The 19,401-nt window shown below is 34.4% G+C and overlaps 1 protein-coding gene across 2 annotated transcripts in view; it reads left to right on the top strand.

The window, feature by feature from the left end:
* The window catches only part of GABRG2 (gamma-aminobutyric acid type A receptor gamma2 subunit), an 80,566-nt gene extending 62,228 nt beyond the window's left edge, over nucleotides 1-18,338 (top strand). The window contains exons 7-10 of one of the 2 annotated variants that reach the window (XM_011356702.1): nucleotides 9,799-9,951; nucleotides 12,110-12,315; nucleotides 14,437-14,460; nucleotides 15,891-18,327. In XM_011356702.1, coding sequence (XP_011355004.1) covers nucleotides 9,799-9,951; nucleotides 12,110-12,315; nucleotides 14,437-14,460; nucleotides 15,891-16,166 — 659 coding nt within the window. In that variant the 3' untranslated portion in view covers nucleotides 16,167-18,327. Of the gene's footprint in view, nucleotides 1-9,798; nucleotides 9,952-12,109; nucleotides 12,316-14,436; nucleotides 14,461-15,890 lie in introns of both variants that reach the window. The other variant, XM_011356703.1, reaches the window with a different exon arrangement.
* The last annotated feature ends 1,063 nt before the right edge of the window (nucleotides 18,339-19,401 follow it).

Below are 19,401 nucleotides of genomic sequence, written 5' to 3'. Positions count from 1 at the left end.
TGAATTATAACCATTAAATAACATTCCTCTTTTTGCTTCCTAATTTTGGAACCATTTGTGAGACACATTCATAAATTCAACAGAGTTAAAATACCACCTTCATTGCTAGTAGTATTGGTTTATAGGATAAGTCTGTGGTCTCAGATAGGATTCTTACTCTCTCATCCAAATCTGACCTTTGGTATTAACAACTCGAAGGACAGTGAATGTGCAAGACCAATATACTTGCTTAGAATACCTGGCTGGCACCTACTGAGTACCTAACAGAAGGGCTGACTGAGACAAAATTTCAGATTAACTTCTAAAAATTAATCCATACCTTGACTCAGGAGAGTTTACCAAATGCATAACAGATGCCATACATTATTAGATCCACTCAATAAAGAAATACCTAAGTGGCCAAGTGTCCTAGTTTTGCCAATCAAATAACACAGAATGAATAAAGTAGGAGGAAGTCAGAATGGAATCTTGTCTTTCCAGGACTTCTAAAGGGTGGGAATTCCTGTTTATTGGGTCAGGAAACAACAAGAGACAACAAAGGTAACTGTGGTGGCCCATGGCTTACAGACTCCATTTTCCAGGGAATCTTTGCAGACCTGTGGACCATGACTTTCCTACTGGGAAATTTTGCTTCTTTCTGCAGATCACAAATAGGATTTCTACTCATTTCTTCTGTGAACTGCAGTATCATAATTTCTATGCCAGAATGGCAAAATATGACATATTAACCCCTTCTCTGGGGCCATGGGTTACAACTGTGACAGATCAGTTATAATCTCTGATTCTAAGGTGCATAAAATCCCTCCTCACTAGCACTTAACTATGGTTGACTGGAGGTAAAGGACTGCTATTTTTCTTAGGGTTTCTCAAATTTCCATTGATACGCCTATTAAACCAGTCAAATATTATTATCAAAGTTAACAGAAACAGGTATAACTCTACTATTGCATGTGCTACTTACTGGTATTTCTCTTTGGAGCTGTTGAAAATATTTCTAGTAAGCAACTTAGAGCCATGAGAGCTAACAGTGGAATGTGAATTCACATTTTAAAATTTCTCCTGAAATGGGACTTCTGAAAGAGGTAAATTAGAAGATGTGCATGTGTCACAGACTCTAAACAAGGAGTATCCACACATAAAAGGGTATTTTGTTGCCTTTGATTATCAAGCCAAGTTGACATGTAGTCTGTAGTTCAGAGTCCAAATAGAACAGAAAAGAATATATAATTTTTGTGACACAAATCTGTGAACTATATTAAAATGATGATATTGTTTTCATGGACACACTGAAGTTCATATAAACAAGAACCAGACTGATGGCTTTACTACTATTCCTGACTCTTTCAGTTAGCCTTTAACAAAGTCTAAAAAATATCACTCAACAGGAAGCTTACCTACCAACGCTATTAAGCTGTTTTGCAAAAAAAACAATCCTTAAGAAGCTGCAAGTACCATGTCATCTATACATTGTTTCTGAAAGATTACAAAACACTTTCCTTACCATTAGCAAATGTGATTTTCCCAATAGCCTTAGCGATAGGTATGATACCCCTATTTTGAGATAATTTAAATAATTTTCCCAAGCCTTTCTACCTTTTTAACATCACCGGTACTTGAATCCTAGGGCTGAACCTTGTATAATTTCTGCAACCATGAACTACTTCGTACTTACAAACAACAACAACAACAACATGTTTTATTATCTAGTCAGATGTTTGTGGGAGTTAGATTTAACTATGTTGGGAAATTTCATTCCCTTTGGATGGATCAAAGTGGCAAATGCATTCACTGGTATCTTCAAATTCAGATTTCTGAGCCAGAGTTGTTTTATTTACATAAATCCCAGGTGAATTTTTTTTTTGCTGCACTGTTGGAATTTGATGACAGGCTCAAAATAATAAATTATATTACAAAGGCCATATTGAGCTAAGTAAGAATCTGTGGTGGCTTTTTTAGAGGGCAAGAAGGAGAAGCTGTAACACTAATAAAGAGAATTGTCTAGTAAAGGAGTGCAGAGAACTGAGATATTAGCAAATACCTAGGTCCACTGTGTTTTTCTAGAGAATAAACACTAATCTCTAGAGGTTTTGCAAAACCGAGCTTCCTTTTGTCTAAAGCGATTCTCTTAGAGGGCGAAAAACCCTCTAGTATAGTTTGTTGAGTCAAATAGGTTGGTGTTCCAGACAAAGGAGTTACTTTCCATCCTCCCTAAAAGTATTATATCTATTATATAAGGTTCAAGAAGAAATAAATTGTTCTCTTTGTGGTTGGGGCTCCCAATTATCCAAAACAACTTTCTATATTAACCACATTCAATAATTACTCAACTTTCCACTGTTTTGCTCTATATCTATGATCCTAACCACTGGCTCAAAATGAACAGTACTAGTTTGGGAGGTGGGAGTCCTGGGTCTGCTACTAAACAGTCTTGTCTCCTAAAACAACCATCTTCTCTGAGGAATCTCAATTACTTAATCTTTAAAAGAACAGAATTGATATGTATAAATTCAAAGACTTTTTAACTTTAGTTCTCTTTTGAATGTTTAGTAACATTTCTTCTATTCTTATATGCACCAGAATAGTGCTAATTATATTACATAAATTACATTACTTTGTAATAACTGACATTAATGGACCTTTTACTATGAGTCGGGAATTATACCAAGCACATTATTTGTATTAACTCTTTACTATGTCCACAATAATCTATGAAGTGAGTTCTAATAAGGAAGCTGAGACTCAGAGAGTTAAGGAACTTGCAACAAATCACAAAACCAGTTAGTGACAGGACGAAGATTTTTGAACCCAGCCAATCTGACACCACAATTTTAGCAGTGGGCATTACTAATGTCCACTCCTTCCCATGACCTTCTCTGGTTCGTGCATCCATTCCCCAGGTGTAGCAAGGGTTGGCTGCTAACAGCCCACCACTGACTCCTTTTCTGGAGAACTGCCTTTGGCCAAAATAGGACCATCTCAATTAGGAGATGAAGACCACTCCGCTTCAATTTACAGAGATTACAAATAACCGGTCCTCTTGCCTCAAGGTGAGACTAATTGTGGTGCATTTTATTCCAGAACCATCTGGAAGCTTCTCTCCTTCAACTGAAGTAAATCATGCCCAGCTTTTTTCTGCTGCTCTCTCCTGCTTCTCTCATCCTCTTTGTCTGACAGCTAAATCCCAACAAGTGACCCTTGCAAGAATTCTGGCCTCCAGCTCCGCTTCTAGGGAATTTGACTTAAAGCAGCCCTTATTCTTTGCCACAATTCTATGCTCTCTTTCCTCAGTGGGGATGTCAAAGTGAGTCTTTAAAAGACAAATTTAGCCTGGAAAAAAATAATCATAACTTATACTTTCTAGTTTTCATTTTATTTTCTCCAATTGCTATTTTATTCTTTTCCAACATGTGAACTTAAACAGTCAACAGATCAAATAAAAATAATGCAGTTTTGAGATGAAAATGCACATATTAGACTTGACCTGGAAGACTGTGATGGTTGTGTGTAAGCAGCCAAGCCCTTTGTTCTCTTCTCTCACTAATTGAATCTGGCTGAGAAGCTGAAATCACCGATCAATTCTTTAATAAGCATAATGCAGCCACCCTGATGTAGCTGATTTCCCTTTCCTTTTTCCTTTTTGGCAAGTAGTTAAGACTGCTACACTGTGACTTTATATCCACATTGCAAGGGTTCAGCAAGGTATCCAGTAAAAATACTTCCAGAAGCAATACTTTCTAAAGTAGAAGTTTAATATTTTAAAAGCCCATGTTGATCTCTGCCTTGGTCTTAAGTACTTTTGGTGTATAGTTCACTCAGGATTTTATTCATGTCCTTCTGAGCTAAGTGATATTTATTCATTTAACAAATAATTGTTGAACTCCTCCTATGTATCAGGCACTGTACTAGATGCTGAGAGTAACATCAGTGAGCAAAGTACAGCTACTTCACTCACAGAGTTTGTGTGCTAATTATAATCAGGAATGTAATCCAAATTCATACCTCATATACCCTCGATTATGATCAGCTCTGAGATCTTACTGAAGACATTTGATCTAATAAAGGCTTCTCTGATGATGAGATAAATTGACATCTAAGAAATAATAAAATTAATTAAGTTTGAGCAAAAGGAATAGGCATGTGAAAAGACCCTAAGGCAAGAGGTAGCAGGGGGCATTGAAGGAACTGTACAAACCCCAGCTGGAGTGTAAAGAAATACTATTTCAGATGCGGCTAGTGATGCAGTCAGGGAAAAGACCACCCAAAGTCTTACAGAATAAGTTAAAGACTTATAGGATGTCTTGATATCAATGGGCAATTATGGAAGGGTTTGGAGGTATGTATATGTATATGACATGATCAGAGGAGCAGAGAATATTCCAGAAATTTGAGGTAACATATGGCAAATGAAGACAAAAGAATGAGCAGGGCCCTTTGGGAGGGAAAAATGTAAATCCAGTTGGGTGGGCATAAAATGGAGAGATTATAAGTGATGTGAGACATGGCTGGGATGGTTCAGTAGTGGATCAGAGCAAAATGGACTAGAATCATGTGTTAAGCAGTACAGATTTTATACTGAAGAACCTGATAAAGCATTTTAGAAAAGTTAATGTAGACCAGGACTGTCCAAATGAGCTTTCCACAATGAAGTAACTTTTCTACGATCCATACTATCACAATACAATAGTTGCAAGCCACATGTAGCTACTGAGCACTTGAAATGAAACTTAATCAACTGAAGAAATAGACTTTTAAATTTTACTTTCTTTTAACATTTACTGAAGATGGCTACCATCTTGGCACAGTCCAGTCACAGCATAGAGCATGGATGTGTGGTGGAGTGGTTGGAGAGGGGAGGTTGTTGGGAGGCTGGAATGAAGAAATGGAGTAAGGAGATGAGTTAGGGAGCTGGAGAGATATGATACCAGGAAGAATAAAGACAGAAAGATTATAGAAGCATGAAATGAAAATATTTAATTTATCTTGTCTAGGGTGTAGAGAACATGAAACGAGTAATAAGCGAGAAAGATCCAGGTTAAATTCTGATTATAGACAGCCTTTCATGCCAAGCTAAGGAATTTGAATTTTTTTTTTTTTTTTTTTCCAGAGGAGCATGAATCTCTTTAAAGTTTGTGATGATTGGCATTATTTTGTCAGAACTTCCGGAAATGTGCTTGCCAGAAACTTCATCTAATCATAGTGTGTAAGATGAGTTAGCATATGTATGTTTTATGAGAGCTCTTGACATTGAGTAGTGATGCTATATTCATGTCTTTCTCAGCCTGAGGATTCCTTGAGGCCAAGGATTATAGTTTAGCTCTATGTTTTCCCCTCTCTTGACTTCACAGAGCCTAGTTGCTGGAGGAATGTTGATGTGGTTCTAGAATAGTTAATGAGAGCCTCAACCACCACTAGGAATGGTGGGCAGGTGATGAAACACTCCGGGGTGGCATGCATGGAAGTTAGCAACTCATTAAATATAAAAGTCTTTCCTCTCCCTAGAAAAGACTCTAGACTCCTTAATCTGGGATTCTGCCCAAGGATTTGGTATTCTATTCCTTCTTTCGGGCACACAGCAAACCTTGGTACCAACTGAAAGGCAGTATTTAAAACAAACAAACAAACAAACAAACAAACAAACAAACAAAACCTTTTTCTTTTGCAGTGTTTATTCCAGATATCTAGAAGAAAAATGTTTTTTATATACTTCCAGATTATCTTCTGAAAAATTCACATCAGTGTGTATACCCTACCGAGGGTGTGCGGTTCTTCTTTGTCCACATCTTGCCAGTACTGAAAATTATGGTTTTTCCCCCAATTTGATAGGCTAAAAATGAAATGCTATTATATTATTTTGGATTTCACTGATGACTACTGAAGTTGAGACTCTTCATATATTTACTATCCATGAATTGTCCATATTTTTTAGCTTAGTTAAAAATGTGGGTTTCTTTTCTCAATAATTAATGAGAATTCTTTATATATCAGTGATACTAGCTTTTGATTTCTTATTTATTTTGGAAATACTTTATTCAAGTATGGTGTTTTGCCTTTCTATATTACTTAAAACAAAATATTTATAATACTGATGTTCTAAGTTTTAAATGACAAATTTTTTTCTCTTTATGCCTTTTATGTGTTATGTGTGCTTGATGAAAACTTTTCCACCTTATGTGTTATACAAGTATTTTCCTATATTGTTTCTTTGTGTAGTATTTATATTCACACTTAAATTTGAATATTGGATTATTCATCTTAAATTTATTTTTATGTGTTTGGTAAGGTACAGGTCTAATTTTGGAAAACAATTTCCTCAAATGAAAATGTAACCAATCAACCATCCTGCTTGCCTACAATTAAAATCAACCTCATAGGATCATGCCTCAGATTTAAGAGTTTAATAAGGAATGATAAAGACAGATCTAATGCATTGTCTTAGCTTATTGTTCCTTCTGTCTGAGTTGTAGTCAGTGAAAAAGTAATCTTGTCCTCATTTAATTCATTTAATCTAGAATCAGTTGTGAGATTCCATTCGTCGTAAACTCTACACTGCCTAATATAGTACTCTATACATAGCAGTGATTAAAAATATTTTTGACTTCAAGATGAGTCTACAGAAAGGAATGTAAAGATCATAACAGTAACTATTCCTTCAAAGTTAACCTAGTAGAATAACATATACTCTATTCACTATAAGTGGATTAAGAATCACGAGAGAGAAATAAAGTGAAGTCTTAGCTTTTTCACCATTCTGAAATAAGTGATTAGGATATTTAGACATAATATATGCAAACCTTTCAGCCCAGTGTGTGCACATAATAGGGCCACATTACTGGTAACTAGAAAATAATTATTTTTACCATTTCAGTTATTCAATGGAGGGGAAGACTTTTCTATCATAGAATCTTCAAGTGTTTAGGAGGAAATAGTTCCATATATGAAATAAGAGCTTAAACACTCTAATAAATCTGAATTTTGTATGGTTTAATCACACTAAAGAAATAATAATAATTGGAGTTCATTGTTCACTGATATTGATGGTTTCTTCCTGAAACTAGACATAAGAAGCTTATAAAAACATAAAGAACAGACGTTAATAAGTGATATTCAGATTATATGTGTTCTCTCCTTAATCACAGCCTGTGTCTATTATATTCTAAACAGACAAAAGCAGGGACCAAGCTAATTTATAAAATGCTATGACTTTAGCTACTGATGTTAGCATAAGTCAATAAAAAGAATAAATTCAAAGTGGTTGAAACAAACATCATTGACTGGTAGACATTTAAACCTTTGGGCTTGAGAAATCACTGATGTGGTACTTTCAGGAGGTTTGATTTTATAGGCTCCTCAGTCCGAGTTTTTAAAAATACAAAAAGTGATGTGGCCTTGGAGATAAGAAAGGCACCAGGCTGTCACTGCGAAGCTGCTTTGCTTTTAAATGGCCTGTTTCCAAGTTTGAATCTGTAATCTCGTGGTAGAAGAGCTTTGAATTTGCTGGTAAAGATGAAAGATGCTCAGAGCTATTACCTTAAAATAGAAATCGATAGATAAATAGGCCATGGAAATTTAGATTCTGACCTAAAGGGAAGAGGAAAATTGAATCGAGATAATTATCTTGTTAACTTGAGGCAAATTTAAAGTTCACCTTTAAGAGAGTCAGATCATTAATGTCAAAGTGTAGGTTCTTACTCATTTACATAATAAATAAAGTTACTCAAATCATCTAGATTTATTAAAATATTATAATTTGTAAAGTTTCATTTAACACATTTAAAATAGGTAGAAAACTCTCAAAGATTTGGAAAATAGGGAGAAAAAGTACCCTCTGAATGTTATTATTGCAAAAGAAAACCTTTTTTGTTTTTCCTAGCTTTCATTTGCTTCTTATCTTTAGGTCAAAGAAACAGGAAGAAATATTGACATTAATAAGGATTATTTCAAATTAAATATCTTTACTCCATAATCATGGCCTGTGTATATGATATTCTAAATTAGAACAAAAACAGGGACAAAACTAATTTATAAAATGCTTTGAGTTTAAATAGCTTAAGTCCAGATAAATCAACACAGAGAAGTATAATCTCAGGGAACTAATCGAAATCTAGTTATCAGTAAGAAATGCATACCTTAAGGTTTTGAAAAATAATCACTAAATAATTGCTACTTATTGATCTCTGAGAAGGAATTAATATTCCAATGGAAGCTAAATTCTCTAGTTAGCATCTGGGTCCTTGTCACTACCTTAACCAGGCCTGACTCAGACAAATAATATAGTGTACTAATCCACCAAAGGGTAGTGTTAGGAGGTATTCATAACTCATCTAGGAAATACTGCAGGGGAGAGGCTTTGCTCCTTCGAAGAGGAGCCAATGAGGGTTTTCTGTCTCAGCAGCTTAGAAGGTTTGAAGTAAAGCTTGAGAGTGGGAGGAAGAACTGGACTGAGCTATAATAACTCATCTCACTAAATCAATCTTCTCTGCATGAAGCTTCTAAAGCATCTTATTTTCAAATCAGTTCTAAATCAGCCAAGTAAGTACAGAAATACAGGCATGAAGCCAAATAATTAAAATAAAACATGATTTGGATTTCATTCTTCATCAATTTTAGGACAAATTATAATTTAGTAAAAAAAAAAGCAATATTTGAAAACTGATCTCTCTTGAGTTCACCTCGCACTGCAAGAGCAAATATAGCTTTTGAAACCGGTGTTCTCTAAGAGTATAAAGGAAACATTGATGTATAGTAATTGGGATATGTCTACAAAGCATATTTTCCAAATTCAAAAATTAAAATTTCCCAAAAATTTACTTGGAATTATACAAAATGAAGGACATGGAATTTTAAAAGTAACACATGCATCTTAATTGTAAAAAAATCAGACATTCAAATTGTGTCACATTCTCATACATAGCTATACGTTTATTCTTTAATTCTTTTATTACTCTACTTTCTGAATTATTTACATAAACTTTTTTTAACACATATATTCCAGAATACAGCTTCTTGATTTTTTTTGTCTATTTTCTTTACATTTAAATTTATAAATGAATTCGTTCATTTAGTTATTTACTCAGCAAATGTTACCATATACCTATTTAGAATCAAGCAGTATGTTAATGACTAATAGTGCAATTATGAGTTAAAAGAGGCACACTTTGTGATGAAGTCTAATAGGGGAGACAGTTATTACAAAAATAACCACACAAATTAATGAGAAATTACAACTGAAGTAACTGCTATGAAGGAAAATATGACTCAATGAAAACATGGGAAAAACTGTCTTAGCATAGGAATTTCATTATAAACTGAGCAAATTAGTCATTTACTAGTGTCAAGCGCTAGGATATTCTCTCTGGTTTGTATGGAGACAGATCTCGAGAACAAGAAGAAACTTACAAATCTTAGGGTTCATTTTAGGCAAGAGAAGCACACTGCTCCTCTCCCTCCCCACCAAACAAAAACAAATTTATATTGTGTGTATTAAGCAGGAAGAAAAGATACCATCAAAAATAACATGAAAGAAGAAAATATGATCAATATGCTCAAAAGTGTTTCCTTCTGCCGAGTAGTCACATTGCTTTTAAAAAGCATCAGACCTCAATTTAGTTTGGATTTTGCTTTTTGTTTTTATTTTTGTTTTAACCCAAATGGGTAGAGGATAGTTTTCAACATACCCCTGGTATGGAACGCTCAATCTAAATGTGTGAATATAAAAGTTAAACATATGCTTCTTTTTTTTTTTTTAATGTTCTTGTTTTTGATAAGGGGTTGCACGATGCTATCTTTGTTTTGTTCTAGGAGATTATGTGGTTATGTCTGTCTACTTTGACCTGAGCAGAAGAATGGGATACTTCACCATCCAGACCTACATCCCTTGCACACTCATCGTTGTTCTATCCTGGGTGTCCTTCTGGATCAATAAGGATGCTGTTCCAGCCAGAACTTCTTTAGGTGAGATACATCTGTTTGTGTTGTAGTGTCTCAAGGTAAGTACCCAATGGAAGTAATCCTATTCTGCTTTCTAAACTGATTTGCTTGTAGTTCAGTTAACAATTACATAGAAATGCATTTGTTTCATTTTAAAGAAAACTAGCATATTAAAAATGAGAGTGTTCATCATTTCCCAAGTCTGTTTTCCTTATTATTTCAATAGTTTTTTGTTTGTTTGTTTGTTTTAAGTAAATTGTCTTAAGAAGTTTAAGTTAATTAGAAAAAAAAAAACTTCTAATTTCAACAGATTTTTTGTTTTGGTCTCTGGGCAGTTAGTTACATGATGTAGCTGTTCAGACCAGCTCGTAAGAGCCGATCGTTTGTCCTTTTCCAACAGTGTGTCTGGACAGGCAGTTTGACATTAGGCAAAGTGAAAATTAACACCACGGAAATTGGCAAATGCTAAAAATCACAACCTTCATTTTTTTAAGAGTCAATGGTTACACATTTATCAGCATACCCTTGACTATTAACTGATTATAACATGCATAGTTATCATGATGACATTTGAAGACATACATACATATTGTCTTTTTCTAGAAGAGCCACTGAAAAAATTATTTTGGAAAAAACTCAATTCCCTATGAAATTTTGGGAACCCATTTTCATACTTTTAAGATTATTTACAGTTTGCTCAATCTATTGTATATAGTAATATTCAGATTTTCAGATATTTTTCCTCACAGCAAGAAGGTGGCACACAGAGTTCATAACAAAGCCACAAGGCTCAAAGAGACATTGGAGTCTACATCCATGAATAAAAGTTTCATACTACATAAAATTCTCTAAAGCCTTAACTAAGAATAAAGCTACTGAAAGATGAAACACTAAATCATAATCTCTTTTATCAGTTAAGTGAAAATTAGAACCATATCTCTTGCTTACTCTTTGGCTAAAGAGGCCTAATCATGAAAATGTAAGAGCTGGAGTTTTAAACTATAAACAATCTTGATTTCAACCCACAATTATAATGTCCTTGGTAACAACCTTTAATCTCTGTAAATCACAGTTTCTTCACAGGTAAAACATGTATCATTTCCTGTACATAACTAGTAAGGTTTTATTGGGTTAAATAAGGTATTCCATGCAAAGTGCACAAAACATAGTAAGACATCAGAAATGTTAGCAACTATAGTCATTTTCTGACAAAATGATTTGTAAAACTGAGGGCAGAAGAAATAACTGGGGGCAAAGTCCGTCATTTCCATATTTGTCCTATTCAGAACCTAATTTAGTCTCCGATCTGTTTCAAAATAGTTATTTTGATTTTTTTCTGTTACATGCAGTACTTTATGTTACAAGTCCTATTCAATAATTATAATAAGTTGTCTAATGCTACATGCTGAAACAAACCACAAATGTGTTGAGTCTATTACTTTAGGATGATTAATCGTCACTGTGAGCAGAATGTGTTGCATTACATTCTATGTCTGCCTCTCATATCAGCATGCAAATGTCTTTTTCATTCTCAGTATAGTGCCTGGCACATAGTTGGTACCACAATGATTATTCAAGTAACGTATGCGGTTATGAATGGATGGAACAGATGGACTGATACATTCCAATTTATCCATCTCGCAAATATTTTAAGGAAAATATTTCATATCAATTTCTCCTCTTGAAGTCTAGACGCTTGCTGGTCAAAATCCTTCTTATGGCAACTCCAGTAGCTCATTTCAACCACTTATTAAATAAATGCTCAGTGGCAAAAGACCATGGTGGGAGAAGGGATCAAGGTGAGTGAGCTCAAGAATTAGGAATAAGTGAGAAACTCCTGAGCGAATAGCAGGTATGCTATTTATTGATCATGGACTACAAGTCAGGCATGTACAATATGGTCCCCATGCCTTTCTACTCTTTACAACAGCAGAATGTAGAAGTTGTAATTATTATAAAAATATCACATTTTTGAAAGTTAAGAAAGCAGAGATGCTACGTTTAAATGACATTCTCAAGGCAATAAATATTTGTGAGCGTAGTGAATGAACTCCAATTATGCTTCCTTTCCCATTACTGAGGTTGTGTATCAAGTCACAAAAAAAGTTTAGTTTCCATAGTGACTCAGTTACCCTACTTACTGATGTGGTCACATGATCTGTTTAACTGTGCCTCTCTTCAGGTATTACCACTGTCCTGACAATGACTACCCTCAGCACCATTGCCCGGAAGTCACTCCCCAAGGTCTCCTATGTCACAGCAATGGATCTCTTTGTATCTGTCTGCTTCATATTTGTCTTCTCTGCTTTGGTGGAATATGGCACCCTACATTATTTTGTCAGCAACCGGAAACCAAGCAAGGACAAAGACAAAAAGAAGAAAAACCCTGTATGTATCACTTCTCACTGGGACCACTGAAATTTTTATGCAGGAAGACCATCAACTTTTGTTTTTGTTTGGTCTTGCTTAGCCTATCTGCAGGTTAAATCTCAACACTTGGGCTCCAAGATGAAAAGTGAATATGTGAGTTTCATCAAAATATAAGGATTCAATAGAGTCATAGTTACTTGAAAGAGACCTGATTCACTAAGGCAGACTCTTGCTTTCTTCATTTTACAGGAAGTATAATCACTGCTGAGAAATGCATTTATTTTCTAGCTGTTATTTTTCTAGGTTTTATCATACCGCCTCTTTACTTTATTTTTAAATTACTGTGTTAAATTAAAATTTTCATCCAGAGATTTCTGCTAGGAAGCCACAAGATTCTTGAAATTTCAAGGATCACCACACTTTTGCAAATAATTTAATGTGTGTGTGTGTGTGTGTGTGTGTGTGTGTGTGTGTGTTGTGTGTGTGTTGCCACCAGAGGACTTCTACTGATTTCAAACTCAAAATGTATATTTTTCATTTTAAAAGAAATGGCTCATCTATTTGGCAACTTATTTAACCTCCCTGTGTCTTTATTTTCTCATATATGAAATAAGTATTGTAAAACAAAAAACAAAAAACAAAAAAAGACATATCTCATATGGCCATTGTGAAAATAAATGTGGTAACAGAGGTAAAAAGCATTACATAGTAACTTATACATGAAAGCCTTTACCATTAATAGTTGATGATGATGATTGTTGTTGATGATTTATAATTACCAACCTGAATTGATCTCAGTGATTTGGAAATAGGAAGGATGACTTCACCTTGCCACCAAACTTTAAATAGAGATGATGAAGCACAAATTTAAATGCCTAAAGCAACTGTCTTTTATTATTAATGTTAAAGAGAGCATGTAGATAGATATCCATTTACCCTCCTAAACATAGTGTCTGGCTCACAGGAGGCCCCATGAAAGTTAAAGTCTGTTGTCTTCCAAGAAAAGAGGCAAAGGAATTCCCCTGATGTATAGCCTTTCCAGATCTTTCACTTGAGGGCTTTGATAGTGGCTGGCTGTCTGATCCACAGACTCTGGGGGATCGAATTCTAATGAGGAAATCTAGCTGATGCATCTCCAGGAACCTCAGTGAAATTCTATAAATGGTGTTTATTTGGATATAAGAATTTATAACAAGTAAAGAAAGAAGTGTCATTATACTTGATGATTAATAAAAAAATAAATGCTTATCTTTAATCTCCCAGATAATTGCTATGCTTTATGCAGTCCTTTCTTTCCCTGTCTGATCTTCTCTTTGCCTTCGCATTTTTTTATCCTTATTTTGGTTTCCTCGTTGTGTTGTTTATTTTGTTTGTTTGTTTGTTTTCTCCCCCTCCTTCACGTTCCATTTCCTTTTCCCCCAAGAAGATGGTTCTGTTGCTGTTCAGTATTATTACCTGCCAGCAGTAAGGAGGGTATGAAGACTGCCTTTCTAACAAGAATGAAGAGTGCTGTGGAAAAAGCCCTTTGGCCCTCTAACTGCCAGGTCAACACCTGGATTCCTTAATCCAGGGTCATGAAGATGACAGAAGAAAAGAAGGCAGAGGAGGAAGGGGATTAAAGAAACTGAGAAAATAAAATGACCTTAGAATTTTATGCATTTTCCCCCTTTAATCCAATTGGATGATTTATCTAAATAAGCAAGAGCCTAAGGTGTGAATTAGAAGCTGAACTTTTATTTTCCCAATTAATATGCCTTTTGGTTCATTATGTCAGGATTCACAAATTAAGGCTTTCTTGATGATAATTAGAAAATATATAAAATCACAGTATTTCTATACATGGAAACCAGGCAACTGAAAGGTTCCTCATGAATGAACGACAGTGGCTTTTGCAGTTAGATAACTGTGGATTAATTTATTGAAGATTTCCAAATTCCCTTTTCCAACTTTTGGCATATATTTTGTTCCAATTTCAGAACTGTCCTTCTGTGTTTGTAATTTCAGTTCATTTTACTTACTATATTTTAAAAATGTATTTTTAATTTATCTTATTTTGTCTCTTTCTCTTTTTTTTTTCTTTTTTCCTTCTTTTAATTAAAAAAAAAAATGCACTTCTCTTTTCTGTCTACAAACCCAAAGCTTCTTCGGATGTTTTCCTTCAAGGTATAATGTTTTTGGAATGGAAATTCACTGCATGCAACTGCTAAATTTAAGTATTAACGCTTACATGGTGTTTTATTTATTTATTTATTTTATGGGGTAGACATTTAAGCATTCTACTAGAGACAACACAGTTAAGATGAAGAAAGTTCTATAGATTTCTAGAGTTGACTTAGCAACCCTACACTAATTCTCAGAGGTTTTGACTTTACATGAAACTAAAAAGTTGTAAGCTCTCATTACTACTGAGAGCCCCCTTAAACGGCAAAGCCAAAATGTACCTTCTCTTCTCAGATGAAAATGGAATCCAATTTCACTACCCACATCTTCTGTGTCCTTAAAATTTAATTCTGTAAATCCTAATTTAAAACAGGATTGTTTTGCGATACGTAAATTTAATAGTTGCCTTTGTCTAAACTGTACCTGTCAGTTCTATAAAAACAATACTCTCTTTGAAATGCTGTAAGTTAAAACACCCTTCCTTCTAGGGTGATCCAGAAGCCTTTTGGCTCTATCATGCAATATTACAAGGTTTCTATTCCCAGTTGAATTGTGACAGCTGATTCAGAGATATTAGAATTTATATTTATATTTATACATAATTTATTTATGTATTTATATTATCCTAAAACTAACTTCTCCACATTGAAGTGAAATAGACAGACCATTGAGTCTTACGGCGATTTTAAAATTGGTCTGAAGGCAAAAATTAGATTAGCATTTAGTTAATTGCTACTATTTTCTTCTCAAATGATGAAAAACTTTGACAGGTAGTAACATTATTTTTTCTGAATTTTCACCCACATGTAGGTAAACACTGCTGGTATTTGGAAGCTTCTACATGGTGAATGTTAGACAGAACACCACATTCCTTTAAAACATAAGCCATACTATTGTAGTATAAGCTCAGAAAACTTCTATATTTATATATATAAATACAGCAAAAAATTAACAGTTTTATATTAAAAACATTTAATATATTTGCTTAGTATAATGGAGTTTACTATTTGCCTATAGGTAAGCATGACAGAAAATTTGATTTCAAAATTGATGCATTTTTATTTCTTTGTTCTACTCACATGCAATATCATTAAATGCCTCCATGTAACCAACCTCACATCTAATATTTACCAGAATAAGATTCCATGTAGTTGTTTGGTTTAAGTCTGAGTTCTTTTGGTGTTTAATCTTGCTCTAGCTATTAGCTTAATGGTATTATTTTCAGCTGCACTGCTTAAGCTCAAAATTTGAAATCTGCAAATGTGCTATCCTTCTAAGTTCAATTTTACCATTGTAGATCATGATGTCATAGCAATTTCCTGAGTATTCATTTTCAGATTCATCATTCACATTGGTAACATTTTGGAAAATTAGTCTAGAACTTATCAAGTATAACTAACTCTGATCTCTCTTTTTCCCTACCCTTGTCTCAGGCCCCTACTATTGATATTCGCCCAAGATCAGCAACCATTCAAATGAACAATGCCACGCACCTTCAAGAGAGAGATGAAGAATATGGGTATGAGTGTCTGGACGGCAAGGACTGTGCCAGTTTTTTCTGCTGTTTTGAAGATTGCCGAACAGGAGCCTGGAGACATGGGAGGATACATATCCGTATTGCCAAAATGGACTCATATGCCCGGATCTTCTTCCCTACTGCTTTTTGCTTGTTCAATCTGGTCTATTGGGTCTCCTACCTTTACCTGTGAATAGATATGGGTTTTATTGATAAGGGTCTTATTCATTAAATCTCATGGAAAGAAGATGTCCTTTCTAAGTCCACTGAAATAATGCTTCATGTGGTTTATAATGATCTGAATTTGTTTCTATGTCCTAACCTGGTAAATTGTATTAATGTCATATTGTTTGCGCCCAACTCCCCTTCAATAAGTGTGATGTTTCTGTGCTGCAAAGTTGCAAGGCAAAGTGAAATTAGAGCAAAAACATTGAAACCAAGTAAGATGTTTTCCAGCTATGGCAATCAAATAGTAAAAGCCATGACTATTTACAGTGATGGTGTACTTATTCAATTCAAAATACAATTAGATGCAAAAGGTCCAAAACTACCCTATGTTCATCTGGTGTCAGGTTGTGGTAAATTTGATCCCAACAGAATATCTCCCTCATTTGAGACAAATCACAACTCACTTTAAATTTAAGAACCTAGACAATAAATCTATTATGCTTCTATCGCAAGATAGGAAGAAAATTTCCTCCATATCACATGTACAATGATGTAAATATTTCAATAACTTAGAATGCTTCAAGTTTAATGCATGCATGTCTTTAGAGCCAAAATAAATGGATTGAAGTTAACATCATAAAGTATTGTCTTTTATTCTGCTTCTTTGGGCTGTCAAAGAATCGTGAATGTAATTATAAGGGTTTGAGTTTGGAATTAGAAGAAAGAATTTTCACTACCTTCTCCCTTATGCATGAAGATTGGAAAAGCTTATTTTTTTTCCATGTATGACATATTAAAACACTTTAAGTAAAATATAGACTGAATTTACCACCTCTAAATACTCCCAATTTCAGACTATGAAGTAATTGTATGTGCTTGCCGCTATATTTTCTTCGTTTTAGAATGATAGATCTTAACAGAAATTACCTTCCACCTTAAAATCTGCTTCTAGTGATTGTGAGTGCCTCATGGGCAGTATCCTTGTCATCCCTTTCTGGGTTCTCAGCAGCTGTAGAGTACCTGGCACATAGTTGGTGCTCAATAAATATGGTTTGAAGTGAATTGGCCCCATAGGCTTCTGGTGAAACTTTCTGTGCTGGCCTGGAACCAGTGATTCATCTTTTCACATAGGCATTGTCAAGTGATATTTGATCTTGAAGAAATAAATAGAAGGATCCAAAGAACTCTGGCAATTTATATTCATTATCAAAAATTTATTTTAGCCAATGCCCATACTCCTTTAAAAACAATAGCTATGTCCTATATTTGTATACAAAAATGAGTCTACTAGAGGATGATTAGAGTTTGTGTACTATTTTTCTAGGTTTGGGAATGAGTCAGCTTTGACCTCCCACAAAAGCACTTGAGGACATATGACAGGCATAAGCAAAATTCACACTTGTTTAGTGTTCAGAATGTAGTATTATATGCTCTGTGAAAAGAAAATATATCTATACTAAAGATTAAGTTTTAGAAAGATGAAAGAACAAATGACTTACAAGGAGGTCGAGTCTATGACTGTAGCCTCATTCAACTATACTGTAATCACATGAAGCAGTTGTTCAAGACTTCAAAAAAAAAAATGAGTTGTGCTCCATCTTCATGTACTCATCCTGAATCCTTATTTTTCTAAAATAGCACCCTTTGTCCATTCTTCTTTATGGCAATCGTTGCTCTAAGTCAGAATTTCATCACAGCTAGTAAAATTTCATAGACAACCTAAAAAGAGTAGAAAAGAAGAGAGAATGACTTTGTTTATATAAATCCACATAAAGGCATCATCAAGTCATCTGGACAAATCTTGAAACACATATAGCTGCCAATTTTATAAACCTTTAATATATCAGTACTCTAGTATATAACCTCAAACACATGTAAATAGAATTAATTATTTTCTTGTTTTGAATTGTTATTAACATATTAAATATTGACCCTTTGGGAGAGTTGTTGGCAAATTTTCAATGGTGAGAAACATGTTATTATTGTCAACTTGAAATGTATTCCGTAACAGGGATACTCAAAAAAGCTAGCTTTCCAATGTGTGCATAGTATTGGCAATATGAATATATATTATATATAATCTAATTATTAATTACCAGTTGCTCCCTGTCTATGTATTTGAAAACCTTTTCACAAAGGGAATTGCCTAATATGTGGACTTTTACAATAAAAATGCTGCATTCTAATCCATGGTGGCCTGCCCGTGGTCTGTTTGGACTTTTTTATTTAAAACATTGTGACCTTTCTTTCCTGCCTCATTCCCCAACTGCCTTCTCTTTATGTGAGCTCTATTTATGAGCAGTGTGATGATATTTTGTGTTATGATGCTCCTCACTTCAAAAGAATTAATAGATTAATTTGGGGTGTGGCGTGGAGATGGAAGGCAGAAATGTCATGCAGTAATAAAACTCATACCTTCTACATCTCAAAACTTTGGTGTGGTTACAAATATGGACACTGGTGTTAGACATAACAGGTCCCAAACCTTCTTTTACCAGTTGCTTGATAATTGTCAATTCAGTCTTAATAAGTCTCCATTTTATCATCTATAAATTAGGTATAATAATGCCATCCTATGTAGTGACCCTTAACAAGTCGTCAAAAACTCGCTCCCTCAATTCTAATGCCTCCAGTGCTCTGATGCCATGCACCCCCATCAATCAGCTTTCCTAAAATAATCCAGCAGTAGTTATATATGCCTTAATGTGACACTACACCACAATGTTTCATTTTTAAAGAGTATTTACATTGCAAACCTTCTTTAACCTATAGGTTGAAAACTTAAGTCTGTTGTTGAGAAAATATCATACATTAGATTAGTTATTTTTAAGGCCAAAGGACCCTTCTCTGTACTCTCAAAATTTAAAAACATGTTGCAGAAACCATGTTGCAGAAACCATGCCACATTTTCTTGAAGTCCTTTGAAGTTCTCAAAAGAATAGCTTAATTTTTTACTAACATAGCTGCCCCAACCGTCCTCTGCCTGTCATTCTCTTGGCCCCTCATGGCTTTCTGCATCCATTTTAAACACGTGTTTCTCACTTTCCAGATATGTAAAAAAAACCAGTTTTCACCTAGATCTTGTCTGCAGTCTAACTCAATGCCCTTACCGTTAGCTGAGTGAATATTCAGTGTATGTTTTTCGTCCCTTTTTTTAAAATCTCAATATTATTCCAACAAGCAGCAATAATTTTTATCTGTGTTCAAGGTCAAATTAACCAAATGAAGCAGTCTTTGTGGATTATGTCAAAAAATTGCTA

The sequence above is a fragment of the Pteropus vampyrus genome, unplaced genomic scaffold, assembly GCF_000151845.1.
Source record: "Pteropus vampyrus isolate Shadow unplaced genomic scaffold, Pvam_2.0 Scaffold30, whole genome shotgun sequence".
Taxonomy (NCBI): domain Eukaryota; kingdom Metazoa; phylum Chordata; class Mammalia; order Chiroptera; family Pteropodidae; genus Pteropus; species Pteropus vampyrus.
The sequence above is the reverse complement of the archived record's forward strand: the minus strand, read 5'-3'. Positions and strand labels throughout refer to the sequence as shown.